Here is a 21145-nt window from a genome sequence, read left to right on the forward strand (position 1 = left end):
AGAATTTTCACTAGGCCCTTTTCTGCCTGCACAATGTGAGCTTGGGCCATCAGTTGCGCATAGAGGGAGGGCATGTGGGTGTGTAGTAAACAAGTCTCGGGAGTTCTTAAGGACCATTTAAATTAAGAGCTGGTCAGATTTGGGGCAGCTTTGTGCACCCAGTGGACTACATTCCAGTTTTTATTTCTTTGTTGTCTGGGCTTCATTCACCTTGTAACCTAGAATATCTTTCAGCTTTTGATAAAATGGTTAAAATGTGAACTATTTCCTCCTCCTTTCTTCCTGCCTGGGCCTGTAAACTTTCAGGACTTCCTTTAGGGTTTTATGATCCTTTTTTATAACGACACGTGTAGATTATTTTCTCAGTTTTGAGCAGAATTACGTGACTTTAATTTGTGTCCTTTTGCACCCTAGGAAAGGGATAAAGTGATGCCGCTCATTATACAGGGCTTTAAGGATGCGGCCGAGGAGGCGGGGACGTCTGTGACGGGCGGCCAGACAGTGCTGAACCCCTGGGTTGTCTTGGGAGGAGTGGCTACGACTGTCTGCCAGCCCAACGAATTCATCATGTAAGTCGCTGCTGTTCCATGTCCCCTGGCCCACTTCTCTTTCTTTTCCTTAGATGCATTGAGATAAAATGCGCATGCCATAAAACTCACCCATTGAAAGGGTACCATTCAGTGGTCTTTGGTATGTTCACAGAGTTTTAGAACATTTTCCTCAGCCCAGTAAGAAACCCTGTCCTCTGCAGCTGTCACTCCCCATTCTGGCATCTGTCACTTTACATAATATTAGCAGAATATTTTTAAGGTTCTTCCATTTTGCGGCATGTATCAGTATTTTCTTCCTGTTTTTTAAAATTTTTATATTTATTGAAGTATAATTCACATAACAAAGTTTTACATAACATAAAATCCAACATTTTAAAATATACAACTTGTTGGGTATTTTTGTATTCACAAGGTTGTGCAACCATCACCACGATCCAATTCCAGAGTAGCCCACTCACCCCTCCAAACAAGGCCTGTATCCATAAGCAGTCACTCCCAATCGCCTGGAAAGCACTAGTGTATTTTCTGTCTGTGGATTTGCCAATTCTAGGCATTTCATATACATGGAATCATACAATATGTGACGTTTTGTGTCTGGCTTCTTCTACTGAGCATAATGCTTTCAAGGATTCTCCATGTTGTGGCACGAATGGTAGTTCATTCCTTTTTATGGCTGGCTAATGTCCCATCGTACGGACACATCACAGTTTATCTATTGATAGGGGGTGGACCTTTGGGTTATTTCCACCTGTTGTGAACGATGCTGCTGTGACCATTCGTGTGCAAGCTTTTGTGGACGCAGGTCTTTCTTCTCTCGGGTATATACCTAAGAAATACGGGGTCACGTGGTGACTGTTTAACCAACAGCAATGGAGGAGAGCTCCAATGTCTCCACATTCTCTCCAGTATTTGTGGTCCTGGTTTTCTGGTAACAGCCATCCTAGTGGGTTGAGGTGATACCTCACTGTGGTTTGCTTGGCATTTCCCTGGTGGCTAATGATATTGAGCAGCTTTTACGTGCTTTTGGCCATTTCTAGATCTTTGGAGCAGTTTCTCTTAACACAAGTTATCACTTTCCACATTTGATGTCAACTTGTTAAGGAAAGCCACTCTGATTATTTTCTGAAGGAAGCAGAAACCCCATTTGTTTCTCCTAGTTCGCGAATAGGTAGCTATGGGTACCGTCTTCACAAGGCTCAGAATTCAAAAGGTAGAAAAGGCTGCCCAGTGTGGCCCCTCACCCATCATCCCGCGTCACCAGTTTCCCTTCCTGTCTTCATTCCGTACGCTGAGTGCCAAGTGGGAAACTTAGTATTGGTCAGTCAGAGTTTGAAACATTGCTGAAATCACCAAAACAGGAGACCCACAGACTTGAGCCAAATTGCACAGCCTGAGAAACAATCTGTTTCGGAAGTCTCTTGCCTCAGAAGCATGGTGGGTCTGTACTGAAAATGGCATATGAGCCAGCGTGGTGGAATCAGGGCCTGATGAGGCCTCTGCCTGTGGAGGCTGAGTGATTTGCTTCTTTGTAAACTTTTGGGGGTGGGGGTGGACTAGTAGGTAACCGGTGGGTGGGCGCTTCAGTCCTCTTTGAGTGATTTTGTTCCAGTAGTAGCAGCCTCTAGTAGCAAGTTGCAAAGCTCTAGTTCCTGGTGGCAATTAGCTTAAATTTAAGCGTTCGCAAATGCAAATATGTTTTTAGCAGCCTTTTCTTTCTCCTGTTTGACTGATACGTGTAACTGATGGTTAATTTGACCAGACCTTGCCCTGATTCTTTGCTTCAGGCCAGATAACGCAGTGCCTGGGGACGTGCTTGTGCTGACGAAGCCCCTGGGGACGCAAGTGGCCGTGGCCGTGCACCAGTGGCTGGATATTGTGAGTGACCCTGCCTGCCGTGTGGGGGGAGAGCTCCACAGGGATTCTCAGGGTTGTCATAGTTTTCAGTGGGGGGTTTGGAGAGAAGGGCATTCGTTTACACATCAGGCCAAGTGAGTATCTCTTTTGTCTGCTAGTGCTGGAGTATGCTTTCCCTAGAAGGTATACCTCCTGCTGAAGTAAGCGCTGCCTCTGTTCATACAGGAAGCCTGGCCCCTGGGACGTGTTCTGACATGTGTCAGGTCTGGATGCTCTTAATGTCATCAGCTGTCTTCTAAAAATGAGCTTTATTTCCAGTGCCAGGGAGTTTAGTATAAGTCATGTCCTCATAGAAATCCTAGGAATTGTCCATGTTCTTTTATTAAATCAGAGTTTCATGTATTGAATGGTTAAAGTAGGTAAGCTCCAGCTTGGGGCTTCACAGAAGCTCTATGAGAATTTGGGAGACAGTGAATTTGGTTTATTTGGTGTTGAGATAGCTTTATCTTTGATATCTTAAACATCACTAAAAAATAATATGGAGGAGAATGTGTAGAAATGTGTGGTGCTTGGGGATAAAGAAGGCCAGGGTTACCGATAGTTTAAATTATTCTAGTCATGAGGTTTTTGGCTGTTTTTGTTGTTTTGTTTTTCTAAATTAATTAGTAACTCAGAACATTTTGATAAACAATTGCCTCGTGGAGAAAGCATCTAGAATATAAAGATATTTATCCCAAATCACTCTTCCACTGAGCTATAATCATACTTCATTTAAGATTTTTCTCACTGCCATGACAACTCAAAAGTTAATATGATTGTGGTATATTTCACATATCTTGGTGCTTTTAATTTCTGCAACTGTCATCTAAAACTACCAGTCTTGATAAACAGTTGAAAAAGAAGAATAATTTTACGTTACTCATCAACCAAGTGTATGTTAGCTTGATATAGCAGAGCAGAGTAAATCTCTAAGGCTGCCGTAGTCTTCAGTTCTCTTTCCCTTCTCCCCCCGTGATGGTGGGGTAATTTCCCGTTAGGCATGATCCTCTGTAAGTCTGACGGGAAGGCCATGACAGGGCAGGAATCCAGAGTTGCTCTGCAGTACAGATGCCCAGGTCTGAATCGTTTAGCAAGAGAGTGGGAGGCAGGTGAGGCAAAGGTGCATCAAAGACGAAGGATCTAGGATCCTTCTGTCGTCCTACCTCCAACTCGACACCTCCTTTGCCTTTTTTTTTTTTTATCAGTTTTTTAAAAATGTTCAGAATTGAAAAAAAGCAAGTTTCAGTGACTATGTAATAGCACAATACCCTTTCTGTAAAAGTCAGAAGCAACCAAAGAACATATTGTTTAGGCATCTATATGTCTGAGAACACTAGTTTTTGAAAGTCAGGGGAATGATGAGTCTAAACTTCAGAATAGTTGTTACTTCTGGGGGCGAGATGGGGGGGCAGTAGGGTACGGGAGGAACACACAGACTTAAATTACCGCATTGAGTGGTGGATGGTTGGGTATTACTAAAACATCAGTGGATGCATGCATGAGTGATGGCATTAGTGTTCCATGATGACAGTATGTCAAGAACCCATAATCGTGATGCTCGCTTCTTTGAAAATCAGACTGAGGAAAAAGGGAAACACTTTCTTCTTACTTTTATGACACCTTTGTGGTCACTCTGGCGGTCCCCGGTGCACATGCATGCAATCCAAGTTCCTTTCACATTCATGTGTCCATCGGGATGACTTGATCCACAACTCAGGTAAAGTCAGTAACAGCAGAATTATATGAAAAATGAAGGCCATTGGTTTCATAGGGGCGATGGGGAGGAGAGCCAAAGGACGTTCCAAACTACTCAGATGTGATTTATGCTGTACCACAGAGGAGACGTGCACCAGTGGGAGCTCCTCTTACGGCCTGCGCACTGCGGCCATGGGGCCGTCTGGCTTTACGCATCCAGTAAATCGCGGTATTTGACCACAGTAGTGTGGGTTGAAAGCACAAAAGACACCATGATAATATGTCTAGTGGACACCTAAAATGATAGTCATGGGGAAGAAAGATAGAAAACTTAATGTTGCTTACAAAATTAGATAAAAATTAGGTTGGTGGAAAAATAATTGCAGTGTTTGTATTTATTTTTGACCTTTTACACCGCAATTACTTTTGTACCAACCTAATAAAACTCCCCATATGACTAAGGAAACATAGACCTTTTCTTTCAATGGTTTGGAGTGAAGATTAATCACATCTTTTCCCTCCTTTCCCCCTCACCTGTGTTCCTATTACTAGCCTGAAAAATGGAATAAAATTAAACTCGTGGTCACCCAGGAAGACGTGGAGTTGGCATACCAGGAGGCCATGATGAACATGGCGCGGCTCAACAGGACAGGTACGTCGGCAGGCGTCGGGACAGGAAGGTGGGCAGCGTTCCGGGCCGGGCTGGCCACGGACAGTCTCAGTTGTGGTGGGTTGTTTTTCCTCCACATCTCTTTTTATGTTAAAAAAAATAGACGATTCTTAGCCGGAGGAGCAGGCCCACCTTGGGTCAGATTTGGCCAGTGACTGCAGACTGTCTTGTAGACAGATTTGGGTTTGAGAATGAAATGTGCATGTATATCTTGTGTATCCCCTTTTGGCCAAAGGGGGAAAATCAGGATCGTAGTCACAGGATTATTAAAAAGAGAAGGTCCATGAAGCACCAGAAAGAATGACTAGCACGCGGTATACGAAGTTCACACGTTCAGTCCATGTTTAATGATCCTCTGTAGTGTCCTTCACTCTAAGCGCTGGGGACACCACACTGAGCAAAACAGAACCCCTGCCTCTTGGAGTTACGTGGTAGATGCTCGTTTGTTTCCAAATCATCTGCACAGAGCAGCCCATACGGTTCTAAAGTAAAGCATGTCCAGGGCTCACGGACCAGCAGGGCAGCAACCGCGTGCAGAACGTGGCCTTGGGAGCCCAGCTGTCCCTCCCACACCCAGCTCCTGGGTTCCCACATGGTGGTAGCCACTGTTCTGAGTCTAATGTTTATTCTCATGCATTTAAAAGTTTTTATCAATGTAGACTTGTATCCTTAAGCAATAAATTCGTTTTGCGTTTTTTGCTTTATTGAAACATACATGTGTCTGTCTTTCTTGTTTTGTCCGCTGGTGTCCCTGAGCAGAATGCCCAGTGTGTGTAACTTTCATTTTCACCGCTGTGTCATTTTCCACTCCGTGACTGACTGCTCTGGCCTAGTGCTGTTGAGCATTTGGATTCCCGCTGAGAACCTGCTCGGCCCAGACTTGTGGTGCGCATGTCTGTGAGGTCTGTCCTACCTCAGCCTTATAGACGGTGCTAAGTGTTTTCCAGACTGTTTGTTACAACAGTTTACAGTGGTACAGCTACATTTAAATTTTTTCTTTAATATATATTCTCTTCTCATTTATTCTATATATTTTTCTACTGTAAAAACAAGTCACATACCCATTACAGAAAAGATTTTAGAAAAAGAAAAAAGGAGATCAAAAACATTGTCTGTAGTCCCACCACCCAAAAGAGCTTCTGTGAATATTTTTAAGTGTTCTTCCAGGATGTTTTTTCTGTTAGGTTGGTGGTTTACTGTTGTTTGATTATCGATGTTTTAAACTTGTGGTTATCATACATTTTATATGTGTTTGGAATCTTTTTTCATTTAGCTTAACATTACTAAATTTTTTTTTCTATATTAGATAACTCGAGAACACATACTTTTTAATGGCTAGGTGTTCTACCAGAGAGATATCCCATAATTAATTTACCTTTTACCACTTCTGAACACTTTATTTTGAGATCAGATTTTTCATAAGTCTTTTCAGCATTCTAGGAATATTTCTTTGGATATATTCCAAAGTTGAATAGTAATTATTTAATTCTTTGTCTTCAGATGTCTTATCACTTACAACCATGGCTTTTGTGTTTCTGTTCCTGTGCCACTTGAACTGTTTAAGGAGTCTTTTTCCCTTTTTTGGTCCTTCAAATTAAGTAGGTTAACAATGAAAAGGTGATTTGTAATGGATTTACTTTTATCCATGAGTTACTATTTTGCTTATATTTGAGCATTTAAGATTCCCCCATCTGTATTTTTTTATACATTGTTGGTAGCGGTACAGTATGAAAGAATGAATGCTTCTGGAGGAGTATTTAGTCATATCTAGCAAAAATTATGGGTATATTTATTTGACCGAGCAGTCCCATTTCTGTGACTCTGTCTCAAAGCTACAGTGGCCAAAATATGAAATGACATGTACAGGGCCATTCATTGGAGCACTGGTTATTATTGCAGAAGAAGAAAACAATCCAAATGTCCATCAACAGGTGCTGAATTCGCTAATCCACATGCACACAGTAGAATACTATACAGCTATAAAAGAGATGAGAGATCTTTATTACTAGGGAGCTGTCTCTAGAATATGATCAAATGAAAAAAGCAAGGGACAGTAGCATATATACAGTATGCTACCTTTTGTGTATTCATATGAATATGAAGTAATGCGTATTTTATACTTTCAAAAAGAAGCAATGGAAAAATAAATCATTAATAAAAATTGTTACATGTAAGAGGGAATAAGGAAGCAGGCCCTCTCTGAACATACATTGTTTTATAAATTTGACTTTGAAATGTTTTATATAATTTTCTGTAATTAAAAAAATAAAGAGCACACCTTACAAATCCAAACCAAATAAAAAAAAGTTGCCTAACATAGATCCACTTAGTGGCAAAACCATATGGGGAAGAATTATTTGAAATCACCTTGAGCCTGTTTTTTTCAGTGTATACCCTCAGGACAAAAACCCAGAAAAATATCTCATTGTATTCAATGGGTTTGTGTTTGTGAGAATGTCGGTATAGTAAGGTAAAGCAAATATGTGAATGTAATTAGGAACAAAGATTTTAAGAATAAGAGAAAAGATAAGATTAAAGAAGCTAAGTAAAAAGTGTAATCTTTGGAATTATTGGTATGAACTCGGGATTTTTTTCTTTAAAAATGCTTATTTCTGAGCTTATTGAAAAGGCCTTGAAGCAGTGATAACCCATTAGTGATCAATTCTAGTGTCTAGAATCAATTCTAGTGTCTAGAAGTGAAAATTACCATTTTCCACTAAAAAATGCCAGGACTCCTTGGGAAAATGACTGATTCCAACTCTGGGATAGGAAATAGAAAAGATAAGCCAGGGACATCCTGTTCCTGAAAGAAATGGAAGAGCTGTCAACAACTAATGGGATCCTGTCACCTCACATAACTTGTCAAACTGGAGGGGGCAGACAATTTGAGTATTAAAAAGAAGAGTAACCAGTCATTTGTCGTATATCAAGTATCTAAAAGTGAGTTCATAGTGATAATTAAAACATTTCTGGTCACCTTTGTAAGTTGCTAGGGCACCAGCTTATTCTGAGAATAAGTAAAAACAACGAACCACATATTTTTACTGTTCTTGTATGGACTGTATTTTGGGAGAACCACATACATTTTTAAAAAATTCTTTATAAAAGAGTCACAGCAAATAAGTGCGGAAGAATGACTGAATTACCAATTTGCTATTTTTGCTGTTCCTTTGATTAAACCTCAACAACAAACAGCAGTGGCTCCTAAAACTAGTTATCAAGACAATGTGATATTGGTGAGAAAACAGAACAGTGTATCAGTGTAACAGAATAGTATCCAGAAATAGAGCCACATAAATACAGTCAACTGATCTTTGACAGAAGAGCGAAGACAGTTCAATGGAGAAAGATAATCTTTTAAACAAATGGTGCCTAAACTACTGTTGGTCCACGGGCAAAAAATGATTATAGACACTGGCCTTACACCTTTCATGAACATTAACTCAAAATGGATTGTAGACCTAAATGTGAAATGCAAAACTGTCAAACTCCTAAAGATATCATAGAAGAAAATTTAGATACACCAAAAACACTATCCATGAAAGAAAAAAATTGACAAGTTAGATTTCATTAATATAAAAAACTGCTCTATGAAAGACACTAAGAGGATGAAAAGACAAGCTGCAGTGTGCGAGAAAATCTTTGCAAAACAATTCTGACAAAGGACTAGTTTTCAGAACATTAAAAGAACTCTTAAAACTCAACATTAAGAAAACAACTCAATTTAAAAAATGGGCAAAAGATCTGAACAGACACCTCACTAAAGAAGATATACAGATGACAATCATGAAAAGATGTTCCACATTATGTGTCATTGGGGAATTGCAATTTAAAACAACGAGATACTATTAGTACATACCTACTGTGTTTCCCTGAAAATAAGACCTAGCCAGACAACCAGCTCTAATGTGTCTTTTGGAGCAAAAATTAATATAGTTTTTATTACTTATATTAGTATATTATATTATATTGGGTCTTACATTAATTTTTGCTCCATTGCTGGTAGGAATGCAACATGGTACAGACACTTTGGAAGACAGTTTGGCAGTCTGTTACAAATCTAAATATACTAATATGACCCAGCAATTGTGCTCCTTGGTATTTACCCAAATGAATTGAAAACTGTCCACTCAAAGATCTGCACACAGATGTTTGTCTGCACACAGCTTTACTCCAAAATTGCCAAAATTTGGAAGCAATCAGGAGATCCTTCAGTAGGTGAATGGATGGACAAACTGGTCCATCCAGACACTGGAATATTATTAATTGCTAAAAAGAAGAGCTATCAAGCCATGAAAAGACATGGAGGGACCTTAAACACATTATTACTAAGCGAAAGAAGCCAATCTGAAGAGACCAAATACTGTGATTCCAACTCGGACATTCTGGAAAAGGCAAAAAAGTGTGGAGAGCGTAACAAGATCAGGGGTTGGGGAGGAGGGATGAATAGGAGAGCACAGGAATTTTAGGGCCGTGAAACTACTATGTATGATAATGTAACGATGGACATGTCACACATACATTTGTCAACACCCACAGACCACATCCAGAGTGAGGCCCTGTGTGAACTGTGAACTTCAGCTACTGACGTGTCAGTACTGGCTCAGTACTTAAATGCACCACCCTGGTGGCAGAGGGGACATAGGGGACCTTCCTGGGCTGTCCACTCAATTTTCTGTAAATGTAAAACTCCCAAAATAAAGTATTAATTTATTTTAATTAAAATATAAGAAGTTAACCTTTTAGACAGTTCACTTCTAGCGAGATTGCCTTGAATTTAGGTTCAGTTTTTAAAAGTCCTGTTCTTTGATTTTAGGGTGGTTTAGACAAGTTTACTTTTCATTGTGATTGTAATTGTTCTTTACAGATGTTTTAGTTTATTTGGAAATTACTATTAATTGAAGTGGCTGATAGTTCTAAGTGGTTCAAATTATAATAAATCAGCTTCCAGAATTTCAGCATTTGAAATAGTAACTGTCATACCCATAGGTTACAATAAACAGGCTGGTTTTCTTTCCTTGAAAAAAGGTCTGAAATTGCTGTTTCTCTCCTCTTCACTCTTGTATTTATTTTACCCTTTAAGTCTGGGTTTCGTTGATTTTTTTTTAAAAAGTCTATTTTCCATGATTTCAGTTATGCCATCTCCCTGACAATTAGGAACTTTGAGAGCAAAGCATATATAAGACCTTGAGGAAAGGTGGGTTTTTGTTTTTGCCTCAGGAAGTCTCCATTTATTCCACCAGATAACATATTCCTTTTCTGGTCTCTGCCAGCTGCGGGACTCATGCACACGTTCAACGCCCACGCCGCCACCGACATCACGGGCTTTGGGATTCTTGGCCACGCGCAGAACCTGGCCAAGCAGCAGAGGAACGAGGTGTCCTTTGTGATTCACAACCTTCCTGTCCTGGCCAAGATGGCTGCTGTGAGCAAGGCCTGTGGGAACATGTTTGGCCTCATGCACGGGACCTGCCCGGAGACATCAGGTACAAGGATCGATCCCAGGCCCAAACCTGAGGATTAACTAGTGAGGCTAACGGAAAGTTCCGTGAGGAGGAGGAAGCCAAGTAGGCGAACGTGACCCCATTTTGTGTGAGGTCAGTGCTGACAACCTTGGCCGCCTTAGCAACGGACGTTCTCCGCCCCTCCCGTGCTGTAGGTGACCTGTCTCCCGCCGTCCTGTGTGCGCTTGAGCAGCGTCAAGCCCAGCGCTTCTGTGCTGATAGGATGGGAGGGAGGAAGGTTATGGGGAAAATACGTCCTTACGCGGTTTTTCAATGGAAACCTAGTGTTTGAAATAAGTGTCATACCCATAGGTTACCTTGAACAGGCTACTTTTTCTTTCTTCCTTGGAAAAAGATCTAAAATTGCTGTTTTAAGGATCAAATAGTATAGTGTCTCCAAAGTGCCCTTTTTTGACCCATTTTTCTCTCCTCTTCACTCCTGTGTTTAATCCTTTAAGCCCTCCCCCTTTTCAGTCTCTCATTTCTATTTTCTTTCCTCTATACCTCAGTAATTACCCTGGCAAAAGAGTCGAAATCATGTGGACATTTGAAAAATATATATGCCTACACTTGACCCCTAGGAAACCCAATTGAGTCAGACCGGGATAGGCCTGGGCCATCAATAATTATAACAGCTCCCCAAAAGGTTCTGGGGTGCAGCCAGAGTTGATGACCACAAAGCCCTGCCCACACGTCAGAAGGGCTGTCGTTCTCTGGTAGGCCTCTCAGCTTTAATAGAAGACCCTGTCTTCAAAACCCATTTTCTAGAAATAAGCTCAAAGAGGGTAACTAAACTTTTGGTTCTGCATCTGGCTGGCTAGCATGGTGCCTGTCACCTGATGGGCTACTAGCGCCACCTGGTGGGCACTGGGTGAATGTTGAATAAGTTAACCAGTATTGCTAACAAATTCAGTTTCCTTTATTCAAAAATGAGAAATTTTTACTTTTTGGTAAAAGTACAGTATACCTTTTTCCCTGATTGTGTTATTTCTACTTACAAATATAAAATTTTCTGTCCTTGCTACAGAAATAGCAATGGTTTAACGTACTCTATACCTTTTTGAAGATAATGACAGAGCCCATGAGAGAAGCTAGATACTTTGCGGTATACATTCTTTCATGATATTAATTTCCAAATTTAAAAAAATACCAAAAAGCCTTTTTTGTAAAACGAGGAATCCATGTAGGGAATTAAATTGAAAAGGAAAACTTTTCTTGTGTGTTTAAATATTTCAGTGTAGCATGGAAAAAATAGCTGCCACAAATATATGTTCTTGAGGCTTCAAACACCTTAATCCTACACAGTGTTCACAAGTAGGTCATTTTCACAGTTTAAAGTTTGTTATTGTGTGTGTGCTTTTTTATTTTTTACTACAGGAGGAGTTTTCCAAGCAATTGCTTGATGAATTTACTCAGTGGAAGAGGGGGAGGCGGCTCTTCGTGGCTGAAGGGAAGGGGCAGCTTGCACGCAGGCAGGAATGAGTGCTTGGCTGAGCGCAGATCCGGGCAGGAGTGTTTTAGAAAGACAGTGGCAGAGAAGCTGCTCATACAACACCTAACGATCATCCTTTTTTTTCCCCCCTTTGCCAGGAGGCCTTCTGATCTGTTTACCACGTGAGCAAGCCGCTCGGTTCTGTGCAGAGATAAAGTCCCCCAAATATGGTGAAGGTCACCAAGCATGGATTATTGGGATCGTAGAGAAGGGCAACCGTACGGCCAGAATCATAGACAAGCCCCGGATCATTGAAGTGGCACCGCAGGTGGCCACTCAAAATGTGAATCCCACACCTGGTGCCACCTCTTAATCTAGACCAAAATAGCTGTTTGGTTTTGTTTTTAAATAGATCTATTTCCTTTACCATCATTTCAATTAAAGACTATAAACAACAACAAAAATCTCATTGTGTCTACACATCTGGTGACCTGAGGTCGATTTGTGAATGGATGCAATTAATCAAATCAAATCCATTGCCTTTTTTTCCTGTTACATTAACTGAAGATGCACCTAATCTTGAGGCAGCTTCTGAGTTGAGAATTATATTGTTATCCAATACTGTTGATTCATTTTGAATCTTTAGACACTTATCTCTTGCCGCATAGGCTCTTTTTAAAGGTGCTTTCACATAGCACAGACGTTACCAATCGTAGTGTCAAGTCACAGTATGTGTTTCATTTCATGTGTATTTATCATCAGTCTGATCTTTTTTAAGTGTCTTGAATGGCATTCTGGAAAGACGGGATTGGTAAGTGACACAGTGGTATCCCAGTACGAAGAGGGTTGCATGGTCCCTTCGAGTCTTTGACTTGTAAAGTGCTCGGTCCTCTAATTCAAGAGCATCTCTTTGACCCAGGACATTTCCCAATAGTGCACTCAGTTAAACAAGGCAAGTGCTTAACTCTGCATGGAAAAGCACTTGGAAGATAAAAAAGATACTTTATTTTATTTTTTGTAGCCTTCCTACTATTTACAGTAATATCATTAACTGTTTTCTTTATCGATAGCAAAAAAGGATACTTTTTGCAGTGTAATTAGATGTTCTATAGTGCAGCAAGGAATTGCCTCCTGAAAGGGCATTCATGTATAATACTCATTTACAATTCAATATATAATTAACAACACAAATAATTTTTAAATAGAATCAATAATAAAGACTGTTCTGTGGATAGTAGTGCTTAATACATTTTATATTTTGTATAGTGATTTCAGACCTTTTGTTTTCATAAAATCAGCTATTTAGCCTAATTCTGAGCATTATTTTGTCCTTTGCGCCAGTACTTTTTTGTGCACGCTTTTTGTGATGTGTTAAAAACCTGCATTGCCAACATTGCAGCTCGAACTTAAACTTGTTATTCAAATAAATATTTAATTTTTTTATTGCTCTTGTATAATCAGATGCCCCTTTTAGTATTATTTTAGAAGCATTGGGAGGGTTTTGGCTAAAATACAATTTATTGGGGAAAACTAGATTTTAGTTTTATAAAACTTTTAAGTCTTTCATGGGACCTATATTTTCTTGAATTAAATTTTGTAGTTCTAGGACAAACAGGTGATCTAAAAAGGTGTTTATCTGTGTTACTTAGAAACAGAGGCTTCCTTATGTTGTAACCTACTAAGCAGTTTGGAGGGATCCCTGTTATTAAGCACAAGTGCACCAACCCCCCAAGTGTCTGCATAAGAGAAAAAGCACCATGTCCCTGCAAGTTTCCGAACGCTTCCCGCTTACGGGCACCAAAGCCCTGTCAACTGATCAACTTGCCAAAGGAAACTGCCACTCGGGAGAGGGAGCCCCTGGAAGAGGCTTTCCTGTGGACACACACCCCTCTCAGGAGCCCAAGGGCAGCCTGTCTGGCATGTGTCACTGGAACTCAAGCCATAAGGACGATCGGTGTGCAGTACCTGAGAGGCTGCGACAGAACTGACATTAATTGGACTTTTTAAAGGGATTTATACAGATGTTGGTCCTCAAAAGTTACAAATCAGTGGTCTGCAAAATAAAATGTGTTGGAAACCTCTGAGTAAGATGAATATACTGTTGAAGTTTTGTTTTGTTTTTTAATACACTAGTGATAACGATATCTGAACAGCTTTCAATGTAGATCATGTCTTGAAGGCTGACGATTTCCTTGGTGGCAGGCCAACTGAAAGCAAGTGAGCAAAATGGATTATGCACTTGGGGAAATCTTCCTTGTGAAGAGCCATGTTGATAAAGAGAAAGCGTTGGGTACTTAGAGGTCTGTGTCATTCATGGGCTCCAAGGAGGGAGAGCTGGAATTTAGGGTGTTTCTCAGAGAGCTGTCCAGCTCACCTGCGTTAGAATCACCCGGAAATGCTTGTCAAAGGCAAATTCTTAGCCCCCCCCCCCCCCGCCCCAGACCTACAGAATCAGAATTTGGGGGTGTGGGACTAGGGAATCTTACACGAGTGCCCTAAGTGTCTATGTGCACTAACATTGGAACCACAGGTATAAAGGAATGGTGCAGACAGCAGGGAGAGGCGAGGAGGAAAGGGACCGGAAATTGCTCTGACAGTACACTTTTCCAGGAATTTTTCTTTTACATGTTGACCATTCTGTGTACTGAGATCTGGGCCCAGCAAAACAAACAAAAGCCCAAGAGTCTTGCAATTTCCTTGAATCTGGTGGTTGTCACTATTTGTGTTTGGGTAAAACAGGTAGGCAACTTTAAAATTCAGTGAACAGTTAATACACGATTTTTTGGCTTCCAGGAAGCACTTTAAAAACTACATTGAGGTGTGTTTATCTTGGTAGAGTGATTTATTATCTTTAAGCCCTGCGGCAATGGCATCTGGAAATACAGTTTGTTAGAATGCAGCCCATAGTGAATACAGCCTGAAGAGGCTGGGCCTTGGTGAGGTGAATTCCTTCAGGCAGCAAGGCGTCAGTCCTTTGCCCAGGAATACCAGCCTGTGTTTAAGCATTCATTGTGATTTAGTCCAGGAAAAGAACTGAAATATTGTACAACCAGTATGTACTTTTTCTTTTTGGCTCAGTATTTTAAAATAACGGTGTATTGTAGTCTCCAAGTTCTGCATGTCTTATGAGTAAAAGCGAGTGTTTAAAATGGTTCTGATTTTAGATGGATGAGCAGCCATTTCAGCCTGAATTTAGCATTGCCTTTAAAAGGGTTATATCTGAAGTCTATGTTTAAAGAGTGTTAATTCTGTTAAAGAGAGACCAGAATAGCTAAGCTTATACTATTTATTTTTAGAATAAAGCAAGCACAGATAATGATGCTTCAGATACGTAGCTGTCGGATGTGTGTGTGTGTGTGTGTGTGTGTGTGTGTGTGTGTGTTTACCTACGTACCTGTATATATATCCTTGCGTTCATTTCCACCACACTCAGCCCACCCTTTTTCTCTAGATTAGGTACTGTCTGCATAGACAACATCATTTACTTTCAACAGTAATTTATACCTTTTCTTATTAAAAATCCACCTATGAACCATGCAATTATTAAACATACCAGGTTCCACAAGGAAAACCAACAGATTCAAAGTCCTATTCTTAGGAATGGAGCATGGGAATATTTTCCCCCTGGGGAAGTCTCCATGTCTTGAATGTGAATGGGAGTGTGTGGACTGGACAGGCCTTCATCAAGTAAAACAGTAACATAGGGTGCTCATAGCTGTCTAGACATGTTCCAGAATTGCTGGACTCCAAGCTTACCTCCACACCCTCGCTATTAAGATTGGAGGATTTTTTAAAGTATCTATTTACAGGTGGTAGTCTGCCAGAGTCCAGTTCTGTTCTGCAACACGTGTAGACTCGAACACAGAACTTTCTACATCCATGGACGTGAATAGCTTAGGAGGCGCTGCCAAGTAGGCCCAGCAAGGGAGGACGGGCTCTCCGGCCCTGGCCGCCAAACCTCGTGTGCACAGCGAGCCTGGGCCTCCGGCGGGACTGGGCGGGACCTGCTTTTCCGTAGCGCAAGGATCCTCTAGTTTACTGTGGGCCATATTGTAGAGAAACATCCAGTCCCTAAATGCTTGAATCGTTATGCAGCAGGGAAATTCTGGCCATGACACACCAACGGCTCTTTCCCTCTTCTGCTTTACAGCGTTTCTCTCTGACCCACCAGCTTCCAGACCCTTTCACTAGCGTCCGCAGGTTTAGGGTGGCAGCATCTCAAAACATATGGGGACCTCTGAACCACTGCATGGAGGGCTGCCCAACTCCCGCTAACGGTGACACGACTGAGCAGTAAGCTTCTATTTGCGGCGCTATTAAGATTTCATGGTTTCATTGTTACCACAGTACAGCTTAAGCTACCCTAATACAAAAATCAACAGGCAATTCCCAGAAATCCTCATACCAGTGGGTATACAAAGACTTGTTCAACCTCACTAGACAGGCAATTTAAAACACCAATAGTTTTAAGTTTGTTTAAACCTACTTAACTGGCAAGGATTTAAAAATTGGATAAAGTCCAGGATTTTCTTATCAATGCTCATGATTGCTGTCACATGGTTGAAAACCACAATAAAAATTTTAAAAAGTATCCGTAATTCTAGAAAGTAGAATGCTGGTTGTCAGGGGGTGGGGGTGGGGGAAATGGCAGACGTCGCTCACAGGGCACAAACTTTCACATATAAGATGAGGAAGTTCTGAAGATCGAATGTACAGCACGACGACTACAGTTAATACTAAAGTTTCAAATTTGCTAAGAGAGTAGATCTTAAGCGTTCGCACACATACATCACTATGAGATGATGATGTATTAGTTAACTTGATTGTGATCATTATTTCACAGTGTATAAATATATCAAATCATCCCCTTGTACACTTTAAATATATACAATTTTGTCAATTATACCTCAATAAAGCTGGGAGGAAAAGAAAATAATCTGTAACTCTACCTCCCAGGAAATCGTGTGTTGGGAGCGTCTACATTGATTGTAAAATGCTTAGGCTATAATATCAGGTTAAAAAAAGATACCAATTTTATAAAAAAATATATATGTACATATTCCAACTATACACGAATGGAGAAAAATACATGGAAATTTAACAATGGTTTTCTCCTGGAGAGCAAGAGCAAAGTGAATTTCAGTTTTTAAAAATTTTCTTGATGTTTTCAATTTTTCTTTGATGCAGATGGAGTATATTCGATGACAAAACAGACTATTTAAATATAGACTTATTTCATATATTTAAATATTAATATGATTAATGGCAAGATGAAATACACATGAAGGGCCATAGAAGCACAAAATTCTCCTGGGAGACGGATAGGCCCCTTTCTTCCTTCACTCTTGGGCAATTTGGCTTTAGAACAGAAACTCCTGTTCCCCCAGCAGTGTCCCTGGTCCCACCTCTGTCCCCCTCCTCTAGCCACACACAGGCCCTGTGGAGCATTCCTCCTGCAGATTGGTAAGTCCTTGCCAGGTACTTACTGCCTCTCTCTGCCTAGATGTGACCCCTCTGCTACCAGGGGTGGTTGCCTGCACCCGTTCCTATATTTCCCTGTACTTTGTAGACAGCCCTGCACAAATTAGGTCCTCAAGAAGTGCCGAAGGTTTCTTGGTTGACTTATCTTCATGTCATGCTACGTAATTTACACAAGTCCTCTTAACATTTTTCAATCCAAATGATTCCATAAGTGATAATTTTATCCTTTCATCTTCTCCCAGATTCATAACTATCTATCTTTTAGTTTCTAGTTCATGCTGAAAGATTTTATATCTTTGCACCATACATTGTCTCAGTTCTTCATACTTGTTTCAATTATGGTTGACATTAGATATGGGCTTGGAGAAAATAAGCTTGCATCTCTTTGTCTGGAAATGATTCATAGAAAGTTTGTCTTACAGCTACAACTTACAGCTTAATTATCTTTGTGTCCTTAGGAATATCTCTATTCTGTTTTTCTTAAATTATTTTCATAAGAGAAGGCCATGATCTTTATGGGACAGATTCTGAAATTCTAATTCAGATCTAAAGAATGGCAATGAGTGCAGTGTGTGTGTGTGTGTGTGTGTGTGTGTGTGTGTGTGTGTGTGTGATTTTTTGCCTGTTTCCTTCATCCTATCCTATCTTCACCTCAAAATACCAGAGATCAGTGGTTCTCAGCAGGATGGAAGTGGGGGTAGCAATATGTCAAAGTCACCTGGAGAGACTTTTCTTTAGGGTTAGGCCTTACACCCAGGTAATCCAGGACGAGCTCATCTTGAGATCCTTACCTTAATTAATCATATCTGCCAAGATACTTTTCCCAAAGTCACATTCACCCTTTCCAGGGGTTAGGACGTGGACATATCTTTCTTAGAGGGGTGGGGAGGTAAATTCTGTTTTGAGATGTCTGTTAGAAAACCTAGTGATGATGTGAAGTAGGCAGCTGGATACACAGAGTTCAGAGTTTATGGAGAGTCCTGGCCAGCGATATAGATTGTGGCATCATCAGTTTCGAGAAGAAACTTTTAAAGTCACGAGATGAAGAAAATTACTGAGGAAAGTAGTATTTATAGAAAGAGACATCAAAGGACTGAATTAGGAGCCTGGGGGATGAGGAAGAACCAGCAAAGGAGGATGAGAAGGAGTAGGGAGTGAAGTCACTTCCAGTAAATTCCAAATGAGAATCCATCCATTACTGGATGCTGTACCTGGTAATAATAGCTAGTGAACTTGAAGAGAGCAGTTTCAGTCAAATGATGAGGGTAAAAGACAGACTGGTTCCTAAAGAACATGAGAGGAGAAAAAAATGGAGGCAGTGAATTTGTACCATTTTTTTCAAGTTTTGCTGCAAAAGGATGGAGAAATGTGTGAGTGGTAACCAGAAGGAGAAGTGGTATCAATACAGGGCTTTTATAAGATAGGGGAACTAAGAGCATGCGTGTATGTTGAAGGGGCAGTGGAATAACCAACAAATATGGTAGTTGCTGGAACAAAGTTCTAGAATAGTCCAGACAAGGGATGGGAGTTAATGCACAAGGGGAGGGCTGACTTTTCAGGGGGGGCTGAACAGTCCTACTGGTATGGTCAAAGAAAACGCCAAGAATGAGCAGAATTGCAGGAAGATGGCAAGTGTGTTTGCTTCTGTTTGGTGCATGAATGGCTTAAATGAAATTTAACACTTGCTACCAAATTACCTGGCCTACAGTCACATCTATTCTTCTCAGAAGGGAATGGCCTTTTGGGGGGTGTGCGTGGGTGAGTGGCATTTTTCAATCTGGAATTGATTATAATTTCTTATCCATATGATGATATTTTCTTATGTGTGCACAACACTTGACAGTTTAATCCAAGGTTTTCTTAGGTCATACTCTTTTTTTTCTTAGTTGCTCAAATATGGCTATTACTGAAAAATCATTTTGTTTAACTTCTTATACATTTGGGGGAAACTATTTCTTAGATGACTTTGAAAATGGTTGTGTTTCAACATTTGTCTTCAAGGTTACTTTCAGTATTTGTGAAAACCAAGCACACTGCTTGGGGGGAGGGTCAATTTATAATAATCTTCAAAATTCCAATTTTAATTTAAAAAAAAATGAATAAATACCAATACCAAACTTTGAAAGAGAAATGACCATTCTAGTGATAATGTTTACATTCCATTAATGTTCTGTTTCAATAGTCATAAAAACATTTTAACACAATTACTAAAGATCCAAATTGCTATTTTAAAAAACTCATAACATCCATCAAATTAGCTCTTTATCTAAGGAGAAATTACTGTTTTAATTCCCCATAAGATCTTAAATGAAAAAATCTTAAACCCAGCACCCCTCTAATTTAAAAAAGGCAGATAACAATAGGAAGTATTCAAGGACTTCCTTTATCTCTTGTCATCATCATAAAAGTAAACACATCCTTTGTGTTAATGTCATAAGGTAGAGAGGGCAGGGTTTTCCCATACTTGTAAAATCAAGGCATTTTAAGGGGTCATTAAAGTTACAGGTGTAGTTAGCTGCATCTCTCTGGTCAGGAAGGCCAAACCTCTCAGGGTCTGTGAGAGTAAAAGTCCTAACCTTTAAATAATTTGGGTTATTTAATTTTGGGTTGGTGAAATGAATTTAGTTTTAGTGTTTTTCCCTCCTCCCAGCAGTCCCCACTTTTCACCAGGTGGGGGCAATAAGGAGACAACTATTTCTCTGTTCCTAGTCCCTTTAGGGTTTTTCTCAGAAGCAGAAAGATGCAGATTCTCTTTCCTGTACCTGCAAAAGGCCAAGTACTTCATTTTAAACTACGAGAAACCTAAATGCTTCTCCTGTCCAGTCAACAAGTTCAGAGCTAATAAGGGGAAAGGCCAGGACATTTCTGTTAACCTAAAAGAATCTGGGAGTCTGGATAAGGAGGAATCATGGAAAAAGAATGAAGAACTCAGAGGTCAAGGCCAAAAGGCAGGCCTTGCTGGGACACTGACTTTCTCCTTTCTGTCTGGGAGAAAACAGGCAGTAGTCAATAATTCTGAGTCCTAGCCTGCTTCTCTCCTTGACTACCGCAGTTTCCCCACATGGTATTGAGACAGGTTAGTTAGCAAGTTGTTAGGTAGACAGGGAGGTTCCTGGTGGAATAAACAAAAGATAGCCATATCCTGAAATTCCAGGTGCTGAAGTAGCCCCGAGGTCAATAAGGTATTTCATAAATTCCTTTTGGCCGGACAAACAGAGCAGATCTGATAGATAGGAATGGGTTATTTCATTAATGCCTTCAGGATGGGCAAATAGGACAAATCTGATAGATGAATTCCATAAGAAGGCGCCAGCCCCCTTCCCCAAACAGGCAAGGGAAGGTATAAAAGTAAGAACTTTTGCCTCAGTCACTGGGTACCCCCATTCGGTACCTGCTCCCACTCAGGAGCTCTGACCCTTTGCTTTTAATAAACTATCCTCTTTTATAACTCTTTGCCTCTCCTTGGTCCATGCTTCCATTCAAGACACGATCCTGGCCCTCACTCACAGAAATTCCCCACATCATTTGGGGACTCACAGGAAAAATTATCCTACATCAATATAAAGACATCATTTAAGAAATGATAACATGTTTATGAAGAGGGACATTCTGGAAGCAACTCTTTAAGTTAAAGAAACAAAGAAAAAAATGAGAGGAAAAAGAATGAGATACTGTGTCACTCATCTGTAGAGACTAGATAGAAAACAAAGTACAGAAAGAATTTTTAGTTCATATAGCTACAATGAAAAACAGTATAAAGGATCCTCAAAAACTTAAAAAACAGAACTACATATGATCCAGCAATCCCACTTCTGGGCATTTATCCGAAGAAATTAAAATCAGAATCTCAAAGACATATTTGCACTCCCACATCCATTTCAAAATTATTACAATACCCAAGATCTGGAAACAACCTAGA

The 21145-nt window shown here is 40.3% G+C and overlaps 1 protein-coding gene across 3 annotated transcripts in view; it reads left to right on the plus strand.

Annotated features, from left to right (window-relative positions):
- The window catches only part of SEPHS1 (selenophosphate synthetase 1), a 28082-nt gene extending 12402 nt beyond the window's left edge, over positions 1 to 15680 (plus strand). For 2 of the 3 annotated variants that reach the window (XM_081059320.1, XM_081059321.1), the window contains exons 5-9: positions 415 to 569; positions 2336 to 2426; positions 4692 to 4791; positions 10083 to 10295; positions 11904 to 15679. In XM_081059320.1, the coding sequence (XP_080915446.1) occupies positions 415 to 569; positions 2336 to 2426; positions 4692 to 4791; positions 10083 to 10295; positions 11904 to 12118 (774 nt within the window). In that variant the 3' untranslated portion in view covers positions 12119 to 15679. Of the gene's footprint in view, positions 1 to 414; positions 570 to 2335; positions 2427 to 4691; positions 4792 to 10082; positions 10296 to 11903 lie in introns of all 3 variants that reach the window. The other variant, XM_081059322.1, reaches the window with a different exon arrangement.
- Positions 15681 to 21145: the final 5465 nt, after the last annotated feature.

The sequence above is a fragment of the Rhinolophus hipposideros genome (assembly GCF_964194185.1).
Source record: "Rhinolophus hipposideros genome assembly, chromosome: 1".
NCBI lineage: Eukaryota > Metazoa > Chordata > Mammalia > Chiroptera > Rhinolophidae > Rhinolophus > Rhinolophus hipposideros.